Genomic DNA, 25,426 nt, shown 5'->3' with positions numbered 1-25,426 from the left:
GCAAAGATCTGAATGATTGAAGTCTGTTGGTGTATTTAATATACTCTAAGATAGCTCATGCTTTATCCTTTAGAAGAGATGAACATACAGCCATGTGACAAAATGCTATCTAATCCGTAGCCAGGTGATCTGTAGAGCATAATATAAGTAACGTTTAAAAACTAAAATGAAAAGATCTTTTAATCATGGCAGAAAAACCCCAAACCCCTAGGTTTCTAGTTGATGACATCCAAAATCTGGAAAGTGATACAACTCATGTGCTGAGCACTTACAGGTTCCATAGGCTCCTGCAGAAATGGCAGGTCTCCAACAAACTCCTAGTATCTCTGCAGGTTTCATCAGCAATGGGTTCTGATTATCTTTTTCCTTACAATTTCCTTACAGTTATGAGGAGAGAAAGTGAAGGAATTTTTCTGGTGGAAAAAGTGTGTGTGAGGCATAGTTTTATAATTTTAAAATGTATGGATAAATGGGACATGAGCCTTGAAATTCAATTAGTGAGAAAGAATATTTTTAAGCATTCTTTTTCCCTGCCAAATGAAATGTTTGTGTGTCCATGTTCTTCTGAACTACTAATAGCACTCTTCAGCTATTCTCCAGTGTTTGATAATAGGCTGACAATGGGAACTAACATACAAATGTAGTGCAAGCAGATGCTTAGTAAAGACAGATTTCAGCTTCTGTTTTGCTGGAGGTTTATGTGGACAATGAAATAAGATTAAACAAAAGGGGTTTCTTTAGTTTATGTAAAGATGTTAAAAAGTGTGACTCACATAAGAGAGTTCAAATGCAAAAAGAGGCTGCTGCAGAGGGGAAAGGAATAATTGGTTCCCCTCACCTGTAGCAGGTAAAATGAGAAGTTACAGGCTTAATTTGTAATAAGGAGATTCAACGCAGAGGCAAACTTCAGAGCAGTGGGATAGTAAAGCACTGTAATAGGGAGGGAAGTGGTGGAGCCTGTTATCTTCCAGCTGTGTTTTTCTGTGGTTACCTTGAGAGGTTACCATGGCTTTCATTTCCTGCAGGACAAGAAACTCCCATCCAAAAACTTCACTTAAAGTAGCAGTATTTTATCTGCCTAAGCTGTTTAAAGAAATGGGACATATCGCTGATTTTGGAGTCTATGTAAAGGGTCTCTGTTGGCATCCCAGACATTACATGTTAGATGGATCTACTTCACCATTTCCTTGTTCCAAGACAGATGAATTCCTTGGAATTATAGGTGGTTCACCAACACTGCACTGTCATTGCTGAAGTGCATTAAGGCAGGGATAAACTTAATTGTGGGAGTGGGATTTTTGTGGTCAAAAATACAAGGCAGTGAGAATTTTGTTCTCCTTTGTTCTCCTGCTGTGACTGCCTCACTATGACTCTTTTCCTCTTTGTTGTTTTACCCACCTATGTATTCTGGACTTCACTTTAAAGTTAAGCTTCTCCTGTATAGTTCCCATCATTTGGACTATGCACAATTGTATCTCAGGGGCATATTTCAGGTGTCTGGCAGACTGAGCCAATGTCCTTCAGAATTTTTAACTGAAAGCTGGGGAATCTGAGGAACGCAACAGGAACCAGATTTCTTGTCTCTTTTCTTGTTTCATGATCCTTTCTCACAAGGACAGAATACCAGTAGCTTTTAATGCTACTAGTTCTCAAGCATTCACCAGTTATTAGCCTTGGACTTCGATTTGCCTGAATTTTCAAAAAAAAGAAACTTGTTTTCAGGGTGTCATCTGACTTTCTGGTATGTTGGCTGTGTCTTCTGGTTGCTATTTTGAAGGCTGAAGAAAGACCCAGGTGGTCTACTTCCTTTGCTCAATGATAGCAAGTGACTATAAGGCATCCTGTATTTAGCTTGTATTTATGTCTTTTTAGAAAGGGAAAGGCTACAGTGTTATGTCCTACTGTTTCTGAGCCACCTCTCTTTTCATTTTTCTGTGTCTACAGTGGCACTCTGCTAGATGACAGCTTGTCTTCTCCCCTTCTCCCATGAGCAGTACTCCCCAAGATATTTTTCTCTCTCTCTTTATAGCTTTTCTAATTCAGATATATGAAGGTTTAGCTTCTTGTAAATTTGGTTACTTGTAACCCCACATTTGTCTCTTTCAGTTATGCCACAGGGAGGATGGTTTTGAGAAGTGATAGGTGGCCTCACAAGCCTACCATGCTATCTCGTGTGCCCTTAGTGCCTGAAAGAGAACTTCATGAAAAGCCCTGCTATGTGTCTGTATTCCAAATTCATGCTGAGAAGGTGACAAGAAGGTGGCATCATTTTAGACAACAGTGACTGCTCAGAATTATGTTTTTCCCTGACTGATCATTTTTTTTAATATTACTGTCTGTGACATTGTTTCCCTTGCCTTTTATGCAATGACTTGAGAGGATGAATCTCAAAATAACCCTATTCTTAAATACACTATTGTAGATATTAATTCAAAAGAATTTGCTACACGGAAATCAACCCACTCTGTGTCAAACTGATCTCTTACTTCCATGCTCATGTTTCCACATATTGCATTGCTCTTGCCATCACTCCGTTGCTGGCTGGCCTTTCAGAGAAACCTTTCAACAATGGGAGGCAAAACAGACTTCCTGTAAAAAGCAACTCATAAACAAAATTATTTGTGTGGTGACCCAAACCTAGCAGAAACTTAGTGCTCACAAGTTCACCCTTGAAGCTGAAAAGTGCAAGAAGTCAGGAGTATATAAAGTTGGATGTAGGTACTGATTGTAAGCATTCATTTATACTGGAAATGAGAGCATCTTCCTATCTATTAAGTACGATTTTGTTCTTATTCTGAATAGCTCCTGTATATAGAGAAGATGTGAAGGTGAAAGAGGTTAGGCTGGGTCTTAATCCTATCTGCTCTGTATCTCCCTGTTGTGTGGAGCTCATAGACATTGGTGAGATTATGTCTGAACCGCACTATGAGAAGGTAAACTTGTTTAAATTAGAAATATCTGAGCTCATAACTGGAAGATTTCCCCTGTCTTCAGTGCTAGTTTCATATTTTATTTACACTGAGCCAATGTTCACCTATAACACATGTTCAGCATCAGTGAAGTGAACCATAGCAATTAATTGATCCATCTTGAGCTTTTTCACTGGGACTGTAAATGGGAGTGTGCTATTAACATGGTTAACCTACTACAGAACTGAATTGGGTGGACTCCGCAAGCTAAACTGAAGGCTGAAAATTGCAGCTACACAGTTTGGTGTTAGGCTGTATGTAAACAGTGAGTATAAACAGATAAAAAATGCACAAGTGTTGTATGAGGCAGTCAGAGCCCAAAACGCTGTAAGGGGAGAGTGGGTGGATAGCATTCATTAATATAATGATTCAGAATCCTTGAACTGGGATGTGATATGTTTGAAAGAGGTGGCTGAACCAATTTTCTATTTGTCTATCTATCTATCTATCTATCTATCTTTATTTTTTTTTAACAGAAGATCACATTTCTGAGGCCACAAGTACTTTGTTACTGGGGAGAGTGAAGCTGCAGCAAGACAATTAAACTGTGTCTTGCAGAGAGGTGATGAGTGTACCTTTCATTCTAGCGAGTAGTTCAGTCCTTAGACGAGAAGCTAAGACATTTTTAAAGATGTATCACTGCTCTCATTGCCTTAAAAGTCTTACACTGCTTTGTATAGGCTAGATTTTGAGAATGCTTAGAAACATTAAGCTAACTGCAGCTGCTTGTTTGTAAAATATTGCCTCAAGAGGACAGCATGTTTCAGGGGCTTTTTCCAGGTGTTCTTAAGATATTGGATTTAATCCATAAAGCTTTCAGTTATTTGTACTATACTTTCTCCCTCTCACTTCTACACAATTAAGAGCGTAAGGGTTGGCATTAAATCCATCTCAATGTAAAAAGGAAGATCCTCTTATCAGGGAGTTTCCTGTAAGTGGGCACAGACTCAGCTGCTTCACTATCTCCTGGCCACCTGCTTTCTCTATAAGTGTGTGATTTTAATATTCTTCCCGGAAAGCTGAATATCTCCCCACCCTCTCTTTCATATTCTTTGAGAGATGATAACAATATAGTGTAACTGTGTGAGAGCTGTTGTGGATTTATTACTGTAGTTGGTGAATATTCTTATGTACTCTGTGGCTGATCGATTATATGTGGCATATATTGTAGATGTTATATTTTGTCTGCTTTAAAAATTTCTTGAAGTGCCTAAAGCCAGGGTTATTTGCTTAAGTTGTGACTTTGAATAAATCAATATATTAAATAAATAGTTGAAGGACAAGTTTCAGATAATACAGACAGCTGGCTCCTGGATAGAAACCACTGTAAGTCTTAAAACAGCAGAATCTAATAAAGGAGATGAAATAAAAGACCCCAAGAATTTATTATCTGGAAAAAAAACAAAAAAACAACAACAAAAACCCACCAAAAACAAATAAACAAACAAAACCCACCAAACAAACAAACAAACAAACAAAACCAAACTAACAAGATTTATGCTTGGTGAATTAGAGGCTTTATTATATACGGTACAAAACCTAATTACTAGGGAGCATTTTATTTACCTCTAATTTCTATTTAATAGCCGCTGCACTTGTCATTGCAGGTATGGTTACAAAAGTATGGCTACCTTCCACCAACTGACCCCCGAATGTCGGTGTTGCGCTCTGCAGAAACCATGCAATCAGCTATAGCTGCCATGCAGCAGTTCTATGGCATTAATATGACAGGAAAAGTGGACAGGAACACAATTGAGTAAGTAACCAGTACTGAACTGCTCTTGACTTTTCTGTTTCAAGCAAGGTAAAATAGAACTGGAAAAACTTTATATCACATGAAACAGGGTGACTGGGATATCCGAATAGTGTTGCAGCTTCAGATGGGGAGTTGAAATGTTTCTCTCTCTCTCCTTGCCTTTTTTTTTCTTCTCATGTTCTGTGTTTTATGGTAGCAGGTAGTTACTTGCCTGCCTGTTATTAGACATGTGGTTGCAAAGAAATTGTTCCAGGGTTAATTAAAGAAAGGGCCAAAAGGTTGTCAATGTGGAAGTGGAGAAACTGATTCAAGATTGGCAAGAATTCACGTAAGGTTTCACAGTGGAAAGCGTCTTTTCTTACTGGAAAATCTTAAGTGTAATATTCCTTATGCTCATTGCAAAGTATTTTAGCACACTCCACCGCCTCATTTATTTAATGGTTTCCAGTAACAAAAGACCAGGTGTGGTCATTTTTACATGCACTAAAATTGGATTAGTTTTTCATGCCCTTTGCAATTCTGAAGTTGTTTAAGGCAGGCAGCATCTGATTTTACTAAACACAGACAAACTTTGAGAAACAGAGCAATTAAAAGACACTTCCAAACAACTCTATACTGTACTAAAATTTAGAAATGTGCCAGGAAAAAGAAGAAAAAAAAAAAAAGGAGGAGTAGTATTAGTACACAACTAGGAAAATGGATCTGGTATTAAGATTCAAAGTGCTTGTTGGACTTGTTCCAGTTAAAATGTAATAAAGATTGTCTTGTGGTTTTAGAAAAAGTTGCTTGGCTTGAAAAGCAAACAATAATGAAGTAGTACTGTCACTACATATACAGCATTTACTTTATTTAAATATATTTCTACTCCATCTCTAAAATGCTTTTTGGGGGAGGGGAAAAAAAATCATCATTCCCCATTTACCAAACCTAACCCAATGTGTCATCTTTCATTATTCATTTTTAGTAAAGTAGCTGACATGAATGATTTTTCTACTATTTAGAGTTTAGGGATGAGACTACCCAAAATACTGACAGGATTGGAAAAATCATTTTATTCCACTGACACATGCATTATTGCATTGAAAAGCAATAAAGCAAAGCAGATTTTAGGCCTGCCCTAAGGGGAGGTGAGTTTAGGAATTTAAAGGGCCTTAGAACATGCAGTGCAATGGCAGTAAACGCCTTGTGAGAAAGCGATGCTCAAAAGTATGTTTATGATTCAACCTGCAGAGTGGAGAGACTTGGCTCTTTATACAGCTTCAGTGATTGATCCTTGAGAGGAGAGTGCTGTTACACCAGGCACAAGTAGCCTTTTAAAGGCACCGTGGTGGCAGCTTTGTAAAAAGCAATATATTTCACTAACAGGAAAAGAATCTGTTCACAGTTAGAGTACAGAGAGGATAGAAAGTGGTAACCTAAGGAAAAGTGGAGGCTGTCTCTTGGCTTAGAGTATCAGCTAGCAAGTTGAAAAACAAAACAAAACAAATTTTGATTGCAAAGGGAAGTGGTTTACATTTGCTAAACTGGGCTTGCTGGCAAGCATGTCAGCAAGGTTGTCTTCTCTTCTGCTATGTAAGAGACAAAGGAATACATCTATGCAGCAGACAAAAACATTAATTTTACAATCTAGTGGATATTGAGTCTTCCAAACATTTTAATGCACGATATTTCTTTTACATAGAAATATATATTAAAGCAGGGCAATTTATAGGTGCATGTAGCTCGTGCTGGGTAAATTTTACATAGACTTACACTTTTGTTACTACATTAACTGGAGTCAAGTTGGGAACATAACTGATTCATAAAGACTTAAGAAAAAAACCAAACTCATTAAACTAGACTGTGGCCTCAAGTTACCATCAGTTATCACCACTGAATATTCTTGGGAGATGTGATTATGTAACAAAGGATAAACTTTTTTTTCATTGTTTGTTTATGTCAGTATTTTATAAATGTTTGAAATAATCTTCTCTTTCGTCTACATAGCAAGTACATATACTCTTTTTGATCAGGAACACATGACAGTTTACCATTTGTTTCCCTGTAATTGATATGCTATAATCACATGCAATACTGGGATTACAAAATAGAGAGTACAGCAGGAACCATGTGAAAACAATATATTCTCATCTCATGCATGAGGATTTACCTGCTTCTCTAGCATGTCTTGAGAAGAGATTATGATGTGCCTCTTCGTCTTCAGAAGGACAAAAAATTAAAAGAGATTATAACAGTAACTTAATAGGAACCAACTTTGGGGATATTAACAGAGAAACAGTGTCCTCCAGCATCATCACCAAAGTCTTCTGGCAGGATTTTGTTGTTCTGAAAAAAAAGATAATCCCTCAATGTGTATTTTGCTATGCATAAATATGAACAGTGTTAAATTCCCCCTCACCATTCACGTGTTTTTGCTGTGTTTTTTAACTTGTTTTCCAAGTTGCTTGAAAGCATGATCCGTGCTTGTTGCTGGGGATAAGGAAGAGTGAGTGTTAGGAACAGACATTATAATGGCATAATAATACGAGGGACATTCTGAATACAAGTATCATTACATTGTCAAAACCAGTGAAAACAGTGTCTGACATTTCCATGACATGCCACAATATTTTATGTGATTAATTTCTATATTATCAAACACTATCAATGTTTCATTAAAAAGGAGAGTTCTGGAAATAGAGCCACTGTTGGCATCCTGGTCTTTCATATTCCTAAACCAAACACAGTAAGCAGAAAAGCTAGTTTTCTTTTCTTAAAACTGCTATACATGCTTGGTGTTTCGTTTTGTTTTGATTTTTTTTTTTCCAAAATGTGTTTTGCAGTTTAAAGGGGTATATTACAAACTTCTTGGTATAAAGATAGAATGGTTATGTATAGGATGCTAAGTTTGTGCAATAGTAACAAAGCAGTAATTTTATTTTAATGTCATATTTTATAAATGAATGGCAAATATGCTTATTTTAATGCTCACATGAACTTCTGAGTTTACTTCAAGGTTCATAATTAAGATATAATCATATGTATGTGTGATCTCTGTTGTTTATATATTAATTATCAGTTAAAGTGTGAGAGTGAAGAGTAATTTTTGAGCTGTTGAAATTGACTTGCCTTTTTTTATTAGTAAATGTCTTTGTACAAAAGCTGTGCATAAGGCCTTGTCCCCTCAGCAAACATTCAATGAAAAGCCTTGCAGACAAATCATCATCAGTAAAAGGGTTGAAATACAGTATCCTACATCACTTTTCACTGCTTGCTATTACTTAGAGGAGTGCCAGTGAAGTCTTATAATAGTGGACCACAGTAGCGAAGAGTAAAGATGTTTAGAAAATCTATCTGTCTCTCCCCACAAGAAGTTTCAGGGTGCCATTCAGTAATTTCCTTAAATAAATGTATATAGGTTTTCCAGCCAATAAGTTAAGTTGCATTAAGTCAAGTTGTACTCTCTTTTTTATTTTCCTTTTTTTTTCATTTAACTCTGAAAAAAAATCCCCAACAAAAAAACACCACCAAATACATTGAACTGTCTAAACGTCAGTTTTTACTAAGGATAAATGAGAGTAGGGTATTTAAACAAAGGCAGGGTTTTTTTTCAATTTTTTGATCCTGCATTAGCCTAAACTTTTTCCTGAAAGCTTAAGGAAGTGAGGCAGAAAGACATTCTTCTTCCTGACCCCCAAAGAACAAGATACAATTCGTCAGCTGTCTTGAGTTATTAATATAAGAAGTTCAGTTTCAACTCCTCCTCCCTTGGAAGAGCGTTACAGTTTTGCTGCATATTTTTATTGTAATCTTTTCTGATTTTCTATGAGCCTAAGCTGTTTTAATTCTTTTGACATATATAGCTCCTCAAAATCCAAACTAATGCAGCTAAGAGAGGAATTTGATGTGACATAGTCTAGAGATAGAGTACATTAGTCACAATTAAGCCTCTTTATTGAGTACTGATAAAGTATTAATTTTGAGGGGCTACTGCATAAAAGATTTCTACAAGTTCAGAAGCAAACAGATTAAAGAGCAGCATGGTCATTACCAGTATGCATCTTTACTAAATTAAAACAATTATTAAAAAAGAAACAATTAAACTCCAACAAGCAATCAAGAACATTGAAGATATTGATCATGTTATGTAAATTAAGGTATATTTGGAAGAAAATAGAAATTAATGTTTTATTTGTCAGTTCTCCCCAGATGGAAGATCATGTTACACACTAAGTAGCCCAAAATGTCATGGACATTAATGGTTATTACTGATGGAAGTCTTTCAGTCAGTGTGAGAACCATTACTGTTTACAGAAAAAAAAAAAGGAAAAAAAAAAAAAAAAAAGGAAAATAATTTACGTGCAAGAAGTTATTAACATCTTGCCTCATTTCTGTGCTAGAAATAACTGGACTCTAATACTAGCCATGTACTAATCTGTTTAAAATTCTGACAGCTAAACATAGCTCAGCTAAGATCTAGGTGCCAGATTTGGTGATATTCCAACTCATCAGCTGCAAATTGCATCTTTCCTTAAATTTTATGTGAAGATAATTTCCTGAAATCTAGTGAACCACTTGTGCAAAGGCTTCTGTTTGTTTTAAGTTAGGATTTATATTGTATGTGAACCACAGCCCAGTTCTCTTGTAAGAACAGTAAGAACATCAGTGGGCATGACAGCACAGCCACATGGAACATCCCCTGCCCATCCAAACCAATAAGGATACAAGCGTAATGTTCTTGATAGATACATACTACTTCAAAAACAATGCAAGAATAAATTGTGACTGCTTGAATTTCATAACATGTTATTTTGAGCTGTGTTTCTTTTTGCTAAAAATGGATTGTCAGTAGTCCTGTTAAGATAATGCAATGTTGAATTTTGAATCCATACTACGTATTGTTCTTGACTTTTTGTGTTAAATCTGAAGTGGAAAACATTTTATGCTAACATTATTTTCTGTAAGAGTATTGAACCTTTGACATAACTTGAGAGATTATTTCAATAACAGCTTTGAAGATTAATTTTTAAATTCACAGCTTGGAATGTTTACACTTCCCTGCCCCTGGCTTGCCTGTGAGAAAACTCTGTTATTAAAATAGGTCTCCATTAGTTAATCTAACTAATTTAAACCTTTTTTGGGGAGTAAGCCTAATTCCATTTAGTTAAAGTCATTGCCCTTGAAACAATACAACTATAAGTGATATATTAGACATTTTATACAAGACCATGACATTTTTGCACAGTGCCTGTAACAAAATGTAGTAGTTATTTGTTTTTTCTTTATTCTTTGCTTTTTTTTTTTGATGTTGTGATATCACCTTAAGGTGAGAAAACTGATATCTTGTTACGTATATGTCTTTTTCTGCAATGTGTGTGTGCAGTATCAACAGCATAATTTAAATATACCCTGTCATTAAAATTCATAGTAACTACATGATGATCTGACGTGCACTGCGAAAAGGTGTTACTGACAATGTGTCTAAAAGTTCTCAGAGGTCTGAGACAATTTTAATCTCATTTGCTGAAGTGTAAATATGATATAATTTTACCAAAAAGACTAGACTGCCTTCTGGTCTGTAACTAAGATCTGCTTCTTTCTGTCATTTTATTTCATTATTAGAGCAAATTAAACTTTTAAATAATATTTCATCCCAGAGATCGCTAACATTTACCTTTTGATTTGGCACTTCTTTTCAAGAACATAGAGGAACCTGAAGTCACAGAGTGTTTCAGCAAATACTGGTGGGGTAAAGTTTTATATGTTTTGCAGTATTGTCTTTACAGACACTAGGGAAAGAACATTGTCTTCCTTGCAAATACAAATAATAGTTAACTGGTTTATGTGCCAGTTGTAATTATTCTGACCAGAAATTAGAACAAATCATTCTGTGTTTTTTACTTGAAAAAGGTGTCTATGAATTCAGTGGCTTCAGTTCAGGTGGTCAAGGTCATGATTTTTTGCTTCCCCACTTGTGCTACTTGATGGATGTGTCACCCACCAAATATTTGCAGGCATTGACCTTGTGTATTCTTTATCAGTACAAGTGGGGTGCAGTGCCATCTTGGAACTATCACTAAAAGTTTGTACTTTCCCACAGGTTGGTGAGCTTAACTCCTACTTAGGCATTTAAACAATAATTTGCTTTATATCCATAACTACAAATTATATGAAGTATTAGAAGTATGGCTGTATGAAAATTAGGGTGGCTGATTTTGACTGTAATAGTGCACCTCTAAAAAATCATTCTGTGTGAGCTATGGATTGTCCTGTATTAACAGGTGTAAAACTTACAATATACAGCTCATTCCTTGAGTACAGAACTAAAAATTCAATTATTTCATTAGATTGTGAATTTCTTTATACTCTCACAAACTACTCCTTTATACTGTAAATATTTCATGTCTCCTTTTGGATAAAGCAAGATGATTTTCTTAATTTTGCATATCTTGAACTAAGAATAACTACTGGAAAAAAATGAAAGATGGTTGGCTGGTTGTTTCTTTTGAGTTTTTGTTACCTGCACATGTTTTAAAAGGCCCCTTCTATCTGAGATGACATTTCGAATGAGTTTTCTGTCATCCAGTCATACATACATACAGCTGCTGCATGTGTATTTATTTATGAAACAATGCTTAAATGCCTGTTTAGTGGTCAGAAATTCATTCATGCAAGCCTGAAAATAAGGTATGACTACTCTTGTGGTAAATATCCATGGGAAACTATAGCTTTTACATCAGTAATTATTTGGTGTGGTAGAAATAAAGTCAAATGAACTGGAAAAGTAATAGAGGACATTTGCCTTTTACTTCTGCAGTGAATGTCTTTAATCTTTCTATCTTCCTGGTGGTAAATTGTTCTGCAGCTATTCAGCTCATATAAAATGATAACTTCAACTGAGTTTTGTTCACTTTTACTCAAACTAAAGATCCCCTTACACTACAAGTGAGAAGCAGTTCAATGATACTGCAGTTGAATTAATGCTTTTGGTTTAGACATCATGCTAATTTTGACATATTTGGAATTTGAAGATACTGGAAATGTTTTCCAATACTGGAAAACATAAAAATATTGAAGGCCACTATAAAAGTCAGGCACTTCTGTGGAAAGTCTGATGCTACAATGGTCATTTTTGGTTTTTGTGATTTAGACCTTTTCAGCTTGATTTTGTGCTGAGCATTAAATATTCTTAGGCAGAATTCTTGAGTTAAATATCTCCACTAGGAACTCATAATTTCAAAGAGAAACTCCTCATTGTGTGGAAAGAGAGTAAGATAGAAGAATATATTACCATACAATTAGCAGTTTCAGTATCTTGAATTAAAAAAAAAAAAAAAAAAGCTGGCAGTTGACTGGACTCTGATTAAAAGAACTTGAGGCTTGTTTAAATATCGTGACAATGAGACAGAAGAGAAGGATCACAGAATAATAAAAATTATTTAGGAACTAGAGATTTGACTGAATCTTTGTGTATATACTTATACTTCACCTTCAGCAAGCAAGTTAGTAATACAGATAATAATTACCTAGAATGGATGAAAATAAATTATTGATTGGGAAAGACTTGTCCAGCTATAAAGTTTTCATTCAGAAGTTGTAGCAAAACTAGGAAAAATAACAGCAAATTAATTTGTTTCTGAATTCTGTGGGAGAAAGTAAAGCTATACAAACTATACAGGTTTTTATTAGATAGGTGCATTGGTCATGATTTTTCTGCCATGTTGCTTTAACTGTGTGGTGCTGTTTCTTGCAGCTGGATGAAGAAGCCGCGATGTGGTGTGCCTGACCAAACTAGAGGTAGCTCCAAATTTAACATTCGTCGGAAACGCTATGCGTTAACAGGACAGAAATGGCAACACAAACATATCACTTACAGGTATCAGATATTAATATAGATACATAAATGTCACTAGTAGTGCTAACTTTTAAAGTGCATACAAATTTCTGAAATATTTTTTAATATTTTGAGAAGTTTATTATTAATATGTGATATGCATGGAGTATGCATGGGAGTGTACAAATGTATAACTCTAGAGTCTGGCATGTAGTTTGCACAGTGTGTTCCCTACTGTCAAAACTGACCTTTGCAGTGAAAGTTAGATGCAAATTTTGTACTTGCTAGAGCTCTGTCAACCAAGGAAAGTGTCATGTATATAATATAAAATCCATAATTTGTCAGCAAACCGAGGATTCCAATAGAGCCTGTTTGAAAATTTACACAACTTCATTGAGATTCCTGTAATATTTAACAAGGATAAGTTCTGAAGGATAAAATTGTTTTCAAATTCATTAACTGGTGCCATTATTCTTAAAGCCATTAAATTTTAAGTTCATAAGCTCTGTTGGTCATATAGACTGTTCTTTATACCACAGTGAAGATATAATTTTGTTAGTAACTCTGTGTCAATACTATGGCTTATGTCTGAATTGGAGAATTCTATTTTAAGACATTACACACTGACAGAACTTCAAGCGATAGAGAATTGACTGTCTTGAGATTAGTATGTTGCATTGGCTGAAGTCCTTTATTGCTCATGTAAATGTATTGCATAGTTGATCAGTATACAAATGCCCACCTACAGCACTTTACTATCTGCATTTTAAAATTTAAAAGTAGTGTGTGTGCGTATATATGACATGACATGCATGGTCACCTATAAATGTGTGCTTTTCTATTGCTCTGATGTGTGCAGAGTCTGATTCTCTATTTCATGATAAAATTTTTTTTACAACAGTCTAAATCCTACCACTTGTGTATCTTCTGTACTGTCACCCAAGGCATTAATCATCATAACAAACAAGGGTGCCTGGTATTAAACTATGTGGCAACTATCTGCTAATCTTTCTCACTTTGAAGAATTTATAGCATTTACCTCCTGCCTTCCCTCTTGTAAAATATTCACTCTCTCAATTTGACAAGACCTCCAGACAGCCAGAGCTTTGAAGAGAATAAGCCTATAATATTTTTGTAGTGAGCTGTAAATCAAAATACATGTAAAGTAGAAAACTCAAATTTTATTAGATTAAAAAATACAATATGAATCTTTCTGAATCAAACAATAACTCAAAGCAAATAAAGACAACAACAAAAAAATTCTTCACATGCTTCTCCTTACCTGCTTTGTTCTTCCCAACAATTCCTTGCTTACAAGCTTAAAATTGGTTAACTGAATGGCATTTTAAGTTGCTTTGATCCCTAAACTTTTGATCATATCTCCAGCATCACTCGTCTTCTTCATTTTTCTCAGTGCCGCTTCTCAGTTGCTTTATAACCTGCAGGTTTCCTGCTACATTCCTTGTATTCCTGGCCAGTTGAAACTTGAAGTCTGCACTGTGTCTGCCAAGCAAGCTTAGTAATTGCTCCAAAGACAGAGTGATTTCTCTGTCATTTCAGTGTCTACTACCTCCTCCACTTTTCTGGAAAACAAAACTAAAACCAAAACTGTACAAAAAACATCCCTAAAACCACATGACTTCCCTGTTCCCAACAGAACAGAAACACAGAACGAACAATAAAAATTGTCACCCATCCCAGTTATCACAGGACTGCGCTCACCTGCCTTTCTGAACAGGAGAGGTAATAGCAAAAAAAGGTGTTTTGTGAACATACTCATTACATCAGAAAGAGACCAACAGATGAGTAGAACGTAAACATTAAGAGTGGGTTTTCCTAAATATTTGGTGATTTTTTTTTTTTTTTCCCAAGGATTTTGATTGGAGTAGAGTGAGGCAAGCTGTTCAAATTTGTTTCTTTATTGCTTATTTCAATAAAATATTTAATACGATACTGTAAATGTAGAAACTGTTTTCTTTGTGAAAACCATAGATGAGGAGGTTTCTGTATGCATAGCCATCAAAAAGGTGCAATTCCTGTGCTGAGGGGCACTCTTTGAAAAAGAACATAATCTACATTCACCACTTACTACCTTTCTGGCTACTTGGTCTTAGAGTATTTCTTCAGATGTTCTATTTAATGAAATAATTATCACTTCAGGAAAAACACAAAATCGCTATTAATTGTAAAATAAAATTGATATCACATATAAAAGCTTTTTTAAACTGTGTGTACTATTATTTTTACTCTAGTGTTTTCTGTCAGAGAAACAGAAAGAGAAAGAGAGCATTTGAACCTGTTTACCAGCCAGAAGAGTGTAGGAGTGAAGGAAAATATCTAGAGTATATGAAAATTACATCTCCATTACAAAACAAACTACAAAGATCTTAATAATATGGTCTTGATTTCTTCCTTAGTGTTTTAGACCCTATCAAGTTACACAACAATCTCTGAACATTATATAGAACCAGAGAAGAAACCTATGAAACCTATGAAGGATTATTTTTTTTTAATACAAGATGTTTACGAAGACATTTATGAATCTCATAAAACAACCATCTTCTCTTTTGCTGGGGAAGTAGATCATCTAATACTTTAAAGAAGAAACAGCAATGTAAATCAATAAAACGAACAGCGTTGTCAAAATAGACCATGAATATTTATATGTCCTTTTTAGATGGGGAATTATTGATTATAAAGTCCTCCTCAGCAGAATTCTGGGCATACTATTCATAATTTTAACTTCAGCAGTCAGTTGTTCTGATTATTCAGTCTGCAGAACAGCTTTTCAAATAAAGTTGGAGAACACTGTCCAAAAACCCAAGCTTTTCCTTGAATTACAACTATTACTTAGAACTCATAACAATTTAAAATAATAATTTGAAAGCCATTCTGTTTTATCTTGCTGTCTTGAGGAAGAAAAAAAAATCACAATTTGATTGCTCAACAATATATAATACTAATTTATTTATTGGAGGTAACTGTACATGGTCAATAGCTTCATCGCAGATCAACTAGAATAGTTTAATTTTTTCCTTTTTCAGTGTACATTGGGTCAAGCCCTAGATTAACGTTTTTTTTCCTTTCTCAACAAGTTGGAGACATCCTGGATTTCAGCTCTCCAAAAACCAACAGAAGATGAAAGATTTGGACATGTCTAACTTTACGCTGTTCAGTTAAATTAATTAATGCAAGCTGGGAGCTTCAGTATGCAATGAGGAGTCCTATTTGGCTTGTTAACAATAAACTATGTTCTTTCTATGATCTGAATTATTTGTATTGTGTGGAATTTGGAAAGAGAATTTTTCTTGGGCGTTTAAAGCCACAATGAAAGGAAGAATACTGAATTAAGAAAAAACTTAGAAAATACTGTTGATTCAAAGAAGCAATGAGATTGTTTTAATGAAATAATATTTTAAGTGTACTATTACAGAGGACTGTTTAGAAAATATTTCCTAAACCAAGGAAGTGCACACCTTATTAATCGTACTTGTCACAAAGTCAGTATATGCTTAATTTTTTTGACTTTAGTTTTCTCATAAATGAAAAAAGGCCAGTTCTTTTGGAATTGAAAGAACACAAGCTTTGCATTATGATGATGTTCACCCTACATTATTTTTTGAATATATGGCTATACTATTTCAGCATCAAGAAACAAGCATATTGCCTTTCCGTTAAAAAGGAAAAGCAGAAATAAGGGGAAATAGTGATTATCTGTTTCTTTCCAGAGATGCCAAGAACGTCCTAACTGTAACAAATTGTGAATTACTAGAATATCTGAAAACTGGTCTTCAATATACAAACCATATTCTATGCTTTAATTCAGTTGTACGTGACAAATATATTTTGAAACATGCCAGAAGCATTTTCAGAATTGGACTGCACTTTGATTTTTTTTTTTTTTTTTTTTTTTTGCCTATGTACATATGAGGCCTAAATCACCTAAAAGCATTAGAAATACCTAACTATGTGCTTTTTAATCCTACCCTGCCCTTCTAAGTCAGTAACAAATCGGTAACAAATTTTGAAGTTCTCAGCTCCTCTGTATCACAAAGCACATGGTAGTATAGAAAATACATGCAGATTTGTATTGAGAAGTGATTCCTCCAGATGTGGAAAGCATTCTGAGTGGCAGGGTGAAGAAGTTTTCAGGGTTCTCTGAAAACAGATGTTTTCAAAATGACCCACTTACAAGTACTTAGCATTCCTATGTACATGTTTTGTTGCAATTCCGATGGTTAACAGCTGCAAATCTAGAAAAACAGTAATTTGTACTAGAAAGACTACTTGTTTTCTACAGCAAAGTTCTCACAAACTGTTAGACTACCTGCCATAGGGCTTCATCCCTTAAGTACTAATGGGACAGGGATGCTACAATTCCTGACACCAAGCATTACCTTTTTCTAGTAAGCACAGATGCAGAATTAGATGCTAATTAAGGCTCTATTAAAGATCATTTTGTCATTATAACTGCATAGTCTACCAGCTTTCAATCAGAAATACCATAAAAAATGCAATTCTAGTCAACCTGATAATACACAGGAAAGTTTTCAGTATCTATCTACCTGATATCCATTAGTATCATTACAGACAATGTTTAGGAATCTGAATAAAATATTGTACTTCAGTTGATTTAAGCATATTTACCCCTCTGTTAAAGCTCAGTACATTCCTAAAAAACAATCTAATAAAGGTAATGCTTTCCCTTTTCTTAACAAACTATGTTAGCAGTGTTATGTACCTTAGCATTTCTAACGTTTGAATTTAAGTGGGGAGGATATGTAAAATATACCTAATAAATGGAGATTACACTGTGGTGATTCTGAAATTTATGAGAGAGGATTCCTATGTAACAATCTATTAAGCCAATTAAATGTAAATAACAAGAAAATACTCTTTGCTATATGTATTTTTAGTGTCAGTCTTTTTCAGATAAAATTTGTATATCACAGATTATCAGTTCTCATTTCATTAATACCTACTTCAACAATCCTGAAGTAGTGAAATATTTGTATATCAGTATGCTATAATTGTAAATGTTTATGTTGCATTTTATTCATTTTAAATTGATTAGTAGTAAATTATGACATGGGATTACTTAGCATATCTTTCCCATAAAAATGTTTATCTGTCAAGTATTTCACTAATCTTGGTTTTGTATCTTGGAAATCTCATCTTTGTCACTTTTCAGATGATTTTAATTAATTATGAGAAGAAGAATATTACCTACAAAACTGAAAAGGCAAGAGAATTATAGATTCTTTACAACATGACAGCAGAAGGCTAGCTTTTAATGTGGTCACAGAACAAGAAAATCAAAAGCATTATGTCTGACGGGTTTAATCAGCTGGAACAGGAGTTATATGAACCAAGATCACATTTTACGTGAGAAACGTTCTTAGGTTATAGCTACAAAGAGTTAGCAAAGTGAGACTGCAAAGAAGTTGAAGCTAAGAAAACCTACATGACTGAGAGATTAATGAAGCAACTTGATAGAAAGTATCTCTAGAGAAATTATGGCACAAAATGAAATATACCTTTGACCAGAAGTAATTTATTAATTTCAGTAAAAGTAACAGTGGCATTAAAAAAAAAAAAGTAAGAGCTTTTGTTCAGTTTAGGTTTGATTGAAAACAATGGCGATTAGAAGGTAGTTTCAACAAGATATTCAAATTTAAGATATGTTGCAATTCATTTGATCTCAACTTTTTAATATCAAATACAGATCTGTAATTGACTTACTTCAAATAGATTACTGACTTTATGTTTTACCTACTCATTTGAATTTCCTGTTCTTTCCCCTTCAATGTCCTTTCTTTCTTTAGAATGGAGTTTCCCATTTGTGACTTTGCTCCAAGAAAATCTTGGAATGCTTGAGAGAAATGGCATTGTAGAAATATTTGCCTCATATTTAATTGACAGATATACATTCTAAAAAAAACCCAAAACCAAAAACAAACCACCAACAAACAAAACAATGAAAACAACCTAAACAAGATCATCTTGCATCATTATAATTACCTTATAATTCTAAAAGCACTCATTAATATCCAGTCTATCCAGCACAACAGGGTAGTAAATTATTGTTAATATTATGCTCTGGATTTAATGCACAAATGAGTATAGAACAATTTAAAACCAGTATTTATTATACACAGTGGAGAAGTATCAAAGTCTACAGGCCATGAAGAAGTCTGTCACTGAGTTATCACAACTTTTGTGGAGGTCATTACTGCTAAGGTAAGCAGTAATAATAAGCTTTATGCTTTTTGAGCTTTGTGTAGCCTTTGCTGAACTCCCTCTTGGGTCCAGCTTGGGTCAGAAGGGTTGATTTAATATACAGAATTGTAGCAATTTACATGAAAAATATAACAAACTGTTGTAATCACAGTTCAGGAAGAAAAAAAAAGGAAATAGTGAAATTAAATGGCAAATATGTGCTACTTAACGTACTACATTTAAATTTCAGGTGACTGATTTTACACAGCCAAGTGAGGTATATCCTGACAGTCTTGCAAGGCTCCTGAAGCTTTTGCAGCCAAAAATGTGTCACTGAAACATGGATTTTAATTTTTTTTTTTTTTAATATATTTTAGAAGAGGAGGGGGAGGGGAAGGAAAACCCAAAGCTTTCCTAAAATCGATAGGACTCAGAATTTCATAATACCAGTCCTCCAAACAAGACTCTTCAGGCATCTGTAGAAATAATAAATCAGTGTGAAAACTGCGTAACATATTAAATCTTATTCTTCCTGTGCAATACATGAATTTAAAAAATATAATGCCAGAAACAACTATCGGGTTGAAAAACATGTTTGCATCAAACATCAGTAATAACCAAAAAATGCTGAATTCAATGGAGTCATGGTTGTCTAAGAATAACAGCTTTCCAAAATTGTACAAAATATAAATGCCATGGTGGATGGGGCTCTGAGCAACCTAATCTAGTTGAAGATGTCCTGGCCCACTGTGAGGAATTAAACTAGCTGACCTTTATATGTCCCTTCCAACCCAAACCATTCTATGATCACTCAGTTTACTAATTTGTAAAAAAATGACATTGAAGTAAATGTTTCTTCTTATAGATCACCTTTTGCTTACTGAAACACTTTCCTTTTGGAAGGAATTGTATGTTCTTCAGCCTCTTTAATAGCTTGCACTGGTGATCTGGTCAAGGTCAGCACTGGATCTTTCTCTCTGCTAAACATCTTTTCTGTGAAATGTTTTCCGTGAAAGATTTGCAGTTAGGAAAGTAGTACTTAGGAAATATTGTTTTCTTATTGTAATGGCTTTTGTCTTGCTGTGCTGCCCCCTTGCAATAGGAGTGGTTCTGAGCTGGCATGTCATCCACTTATTGTTATTTGGGCTCCATTATCTGGACATATTGAGTGTAAAATACCCATTTCCTCTTTTTTCACTGGTGACAGTTACTGATGTTTCAGGTAACTGCTGGCTTTAAGATGCAGAGCCAAGTGTAATAAGAAAATGGCTCATATAAGATATTATTTACTATTGCAGTGATATGTCTAAAACAAAGACTTTTAAGAGATGACTCCTAGAATCTCTGGTAGTTGATACATTGTCTCTATGCATTGATCTTCTCACTGTACTTTCTCTTTGGAGATTATATGATCAACACCATGAAAGAAATGTGAAAGAAATGTGAAAGAAATGTAAAATAACTTGTATTTCATGTCTACATGGTGAATTATTCTAAGTAAAGTTCCCAGATAGACAACTTCAACATTCATGTCACACATGATACTGGAACTGACCTTTTTAGAATGGCTTGCGTTAAACATGTTAAAACAAACAGTCATTTTCTGGAAATACTCTTCTATTCGAATAGCTACTGACTTAAATTATTTTAGCAGATACATTTTTTTCAGTTTAATCTTGCCCTCTCCAGAAGATTGTTTTGGAAGCCAGAAATCTGTCTTGTTTTAATACAGAATGTATGTTTTGAAAAATCTTTCATGTTGACAATGAATCTTGAGATGTAGGATGCTATTTCAAAAGTAATGCAATAGCTGAATCCCCTGGAAAAGGGTTTCTATCATAAATAATCACCCTGAGTTAATGTGTGTGAAACTGGCTCAGTTTTTCATTTGTAATCAGTGACTAAAACTTAATTCTGTACACTGAAAAAGCAAGAAAATGTGAAGCAATAAAGCTTAAAACTTGAGTCAAGCACTTCTAGATCAAGTAATTAATCAATTTACCACCATTCAAAATTTCACTCTGTTTATATCCATTTCCTTATATCCCACATGGCAGTGTAAGACCATCCTTTTTCTCTGTTTATGTAACCGCAAAGTGTGAATATGACCCATTACTAAGATTCCTAAATACAAAACAATTAAAAAAAGTGTCATTCAGATGAACTTTCCCTACATCAAAATAACAGGTTTACTAGACATATTCTGTTTTCTGTGGAGGCTTGTGGATTCATTTGCTGTATTCATTATACACAGCAAATAACAGAGGCTCTAATCCTTCAATGAACTGTGCTTGAGACAATTTATGTGCTTTAGAGAGGACACTGCGCTGCCTAAGAGAAAATTCATCAGCATTGTGAGTGGTATTAGCATAGCAACAGGTTAACTATTGTCAAGTTTTTGGTAGTGACAGTGTAAGCATGCCTTTGTGATGTGTTTTGATTTAGTGCCAGATGATAGACTGGTTGTAAAATACTGTCCATTCTCAAGGGAAACAGGATGGGTAGTTCATGAACTTGCTAACTAAAACATCTCAAAAAAATAATTCACAAAGGATGGAGCTTTCAGAATAGGGTTCTGCAGGGACTGATAGTTTGTCCAGTGCGTCCAATATTTTTTAATCACCTGAAAATCAGCACAACATTGATCATAAGATTACTTATGAGTAAATAACTATGAAGAAAGGGTATCATACAAAGCAATTCGAACCACATGACATTTCCATCACATAAGGTAAGGCCATGCCTACATAGCAGAAGACTTTCTCTCTGACAGGGAGATCAGTACAGCAGTACTTTGTAGTTCTGATAGAGTCAGTTTTAAAATAACATTGCAAAATTGGAGTGAGTTCACTAAAAATCACAGAAAATATTTAATAGACTGGAGAAAATGTCTTATAATAAGAAATTTAAAGAGTTCAAACTTTTAATTTCAAAGAGACAGAAAAAAGGTATTGACTTTGCAGTGCAGAAATGTATTTTAAATGTCTTTTTTTAGGGGGAAAAATGTTCTTAAGGCTTATGTATTTGAAAGAGAAAGGCAGAACAAGAACCAGTGTTAGGAGCCAGATAAATAAGAGAATAAACACAAGTATGTAATGACTGATAAATCACCTTTGGAACAAAAGATCAAAGGAAGCAGTGGATTCTTGACAGTATACTATTTTCTGATCTATCTTCATATCTCGTTGGAACATATATACTAGCTGAAAAGAAACAATGCTTTGGTTAGACCAGCATTATTGGACTCAGTACAAGAATATTTTTGAGGCAAGTCAAAGTAAGTAACTTAGTGGTTTCTACATGAACCTATGAACAAAATAGTATACATGTGAAGTCAAATCTATAAAATTAGACCTGAAGGATTTATTTCCTTTTATATAAACGTACAATACCATATAATCAAGCAGATTTAATGCACCAAACAAATAAATCATTCCAAGTTTATTAATGAAAATGTTTTTTGTTCTCCATTAACATGCCATGCTGTGTGAACTTACATAAATTTTACGTATACTCTAGAACTATGCAATTTCTGAGCTTTGTGCTGGATGTTCAGTCAAGCATATGTCAAATGAACAAAGAGCATCTGATTGCAGCAGTTTCAGAACAGACACAAACCTAACAGAGTTTTTGCTGGCCATATGAATCAAGTAAAAATGATGGAGGAAATTGGATAGGTCTGAAATTGATTATTGCCATTCTTTTGTTGAAATCAATAATAAAAATATTTTTAAAGATGTTTCCACTATAATTTTCTAGTAACTGTGATTCTGAACTCAGCTATAATTCTGATGGTTTTTTACCTTTCTCTTATGTGTGTCATTTGAAGAAGCAGTGGAGACTGAAATTTCTATTTAAATATATAGTTCTGAAATAGCACATAATTGTCATCTATAAAACTATTCTCTGATGAATTCTATAGTTTTATGCAAGATTTATAGAAGCAATCAGATCATAAAAGGACATCTTAGCCTGTATTGACATAAAAAGTCTTTGGTTCTGATAAGGAATTATCTATCCAGATATAAGTGCAACAATAACTGTTTTTAAGGTTTTGTGAATACTGGTTGGTGGTCACAGTATGGGGCTTTGCTATTGCTGATGGACTCACTAAGAAGTTAAAATTTCATTTAACATGAAATGTTTTTCTTTTGATCAGAGATGACATGCCATTCTTTAGCTGCAATGGATTCTAATTGTGGTCCAGGAGGTAAACAGCCAGTGGTTGATTAATCTAGTTATCCCACTGTTAAGAATTTTTCATTTTTAAATATTTTTAATCTTCTAAAAATAAGTTTTTTGCACTTCTGAGAGTAACCTAGCTAACGTATAATGAGTTCTAGCATAAAAGGATTGTCACAGATTGACACAATAATTTCGCACCGGGTTGTTTAAAAATATTCTTCATAAAGGACATAATGCCAGAATAGCACATCTTATTAAAAGCACAGTGCTTTTAATAATTTAGGGAAAATGGATGTAAACAGTGTCACTTACCAGTCTGTCAAATTTAATCTATTTAATGTTTTTCTGTTTCTTTCAGCATAAAGAACGTCACTCCAAAAGTAGGTGATGCTGAAACTCGTAAAGCCATTCGCCGTGCCTTCGATGTGTGGCAGAATGTAACTCCTCTAACATTTGAAGAAGTTCCTTATATTGAATTAGAAAATGGCAAGAGGGATGTGGATATTACAATCATTTTTGCATCAGGTTTTCATGGAGACAGTTCTCCCTTTGATGGGGAGGGAGGATTTTTGGCTCATGCATATTTTCCTGGGCCAGGAATTGGGGGAGACACTCATTTTGACTCAGATGAGCCATGGACTTTGGGAAATCCCAATCATGATGGTAAGAGAAGATTTCAATTTAAACCAAATAAATAAATGGCATACATTTTCAGCCAGCGGAACTATTTCCATGCTTCCCTGTCCCTAGAGTCACATTGTTTCCTTTCCTAAATTCACATTACTTTAGAAATATCTTCAGCTGATTGGTCTATTAGAATCTGAGGCAGAAAAGTTTCTATCTCAGTGTAAGTTACAGTGTGAAAATGTGTTTATCTTGAAAATTATTGAATTCTTGTCAGGAACATTTGTGTTCATTCAAACATTGTACTGTTGAATGTTCATGTGAACTACTGTGATTTTGAAATGGTTTGCCATATCAATTTATTTAGGTTTAGGGAAGAAGTGGAATGTTATTTAGCAGTGATATAAGACAGGTTAAGAACAACTGAGACTACCTACCAATACAATGGATACTAATGTACATAAAACCTAGTGTTTTCCAGTCTTTCTTTATGGCAATGCAGTGGAAGCGTTTGAAGTCAACTCTTAAAGATGCCATTCCAAGAACATAGTTAGTGTTTACCAATGATCTTCGCATGTCTTGTGGAATTGTTAATTCCAACAATAATTCCAATTTACTGAAGTTGTACATTCCCTGTAGTCAAATAAGTGACTGCATAGTGCAGTTGACATTTACCAGATCAAGACTAAAAATACTCATTAAAGTTACTCTTCACAGAACTATAATCTGGCCCTTGCAAAGATCCAAGTTCATGTGACTAAATTACTGCCATTATATAGGAAATCTAATTTAAAGATAACCTTTACATGTCTGCAGAACAGTATCAAAGAAGAGTTTTTATATAGACATATTCTGTGTTGGATGTTTTGATGCTTTGACAGGTTTTGGCTTCAAGCAGCCTGAGTTGTCCTAGTAGATCTCTCTAAGCGAGTCTCTTCAGCAAACAATAATGCACAGATGCACAAAGACAATGTTTCTGGCATACAAAAAATTATAAAGATGTCAAATAAGAAGTGCAGAACTGTTGTATTTCAATGTTACACTGAATTTGTGAACGAGAGGCTTTATCTAATTCCTTTCCCTTTCTCACCTGAGATTTTCCAAGTAAAATTCAGAACTTTCTGTGCAGTGGTATTGGTAGCCCGAAGTTTGCAACAAAGCTATAAGTTAGTATTTCAGGAGTATTAGTATGGTATAGTGGCTATTCTAATGGTGCAATACCTCTGCTATACCAGGGTCAGTGAAACAAGAGCAGTGTACTACACTGTGAAAACCCTTAGGAGCAGAATGGGTTCAAGCAGCTTATTTCTTGTGGACCAAGTTCTAGATTCTTACTGGAGCAAAACCTGTGGTATTGCACTGCTCATTTTTACCCTCTTCACAAGTTTACCTCAAAGAAACAGCAACTGGCATCTTCTGTTTGTGCAGTTCAGGTACTTAGTCAGCCACAGTGTTGTGAGGCTAAATTCAGGTGTTTTTATGGGCCTCAGTGGGAGATCAACACAGCACATAATGTTTGGTGGTTTTGGAGCTATTACTTCAAGCACTCAGGAAAATCTGCAGGCATGTGTATGTTGAAGACAAGGTGTCAATTTAAAATGTGATAACTCTTAGAGCAGTTCCACATATGGATGCCTGTAGTCTGTTAGACTGTTAGAACTTCTGGCTTTCTCCTGTAACTTTAAAAATTTCAGAGTGCGAAAGGGCACACGCGTGTTTATATACCTTTTTTTGTGGTTGAGTTTTGTAGAGTAGTTTTCAAAAGCTATTTAATGTATTAATTAATTTTAAGACATTTTGAAGGAAAAAAAATCAAGTGAAAGTAAAACGGAAAGTAAAAGAAAATAAAAACTATATTTT

The 25,426-nt window shown here is 34.6% G+C and overlaps 1 protein-coding gene across 2 annotated transcripts in view; it reads left to right on the top strand.

Moving 5' to 3' along the window:
• Positions 1 to 25,426, top strand: part of MMP16 (matrix metallopeptidase 16) — a 184,776-nt gene that overhangs the window by 80,700 nt on the left and 78,650 nt on the right. Inside the window, exons 2-4 of one of the 2 annotated variants that reach the window (XM_005499462.4) lie at positions 4,577 to 4,725; positions 12,458 to 12,580; positions 23,301 to 23,605. In XM_005499462.4, the coding sequence (XP_005499519.3) occupies positions 4,577 to 4,725; positions 12,458 to 12,580; positions 23,301 to 23,605 (577 nt within the window). The remainder of the gene's footprint in view (positions 1 to 4,576; positions 4,726 to 12,457; positions 12,581 to 23,300; positions 23,606 to 25,426) is intronic. The other variant, XM_065053938.1, reaches the window with a different exon arrangement.

This window comes from Columba livia, chromosome 2 (genome assembly GCF_036013475.1).
Source record: "Columba livia isolate bColLiv1 breed racing homer chromosome 2, bColLiv1.pat.W.v2, whole genome shotgun sequence".
Taxonomy (NCBI): domain Eukaryota; kingdom Metazoa; phylum Chordata; class Aves; order Columbiformes; family Columbidae; genus Columba; species Columba livia.
This window is presented reverse-complemented; position numbering and strand designations above follow the sequence as displayed.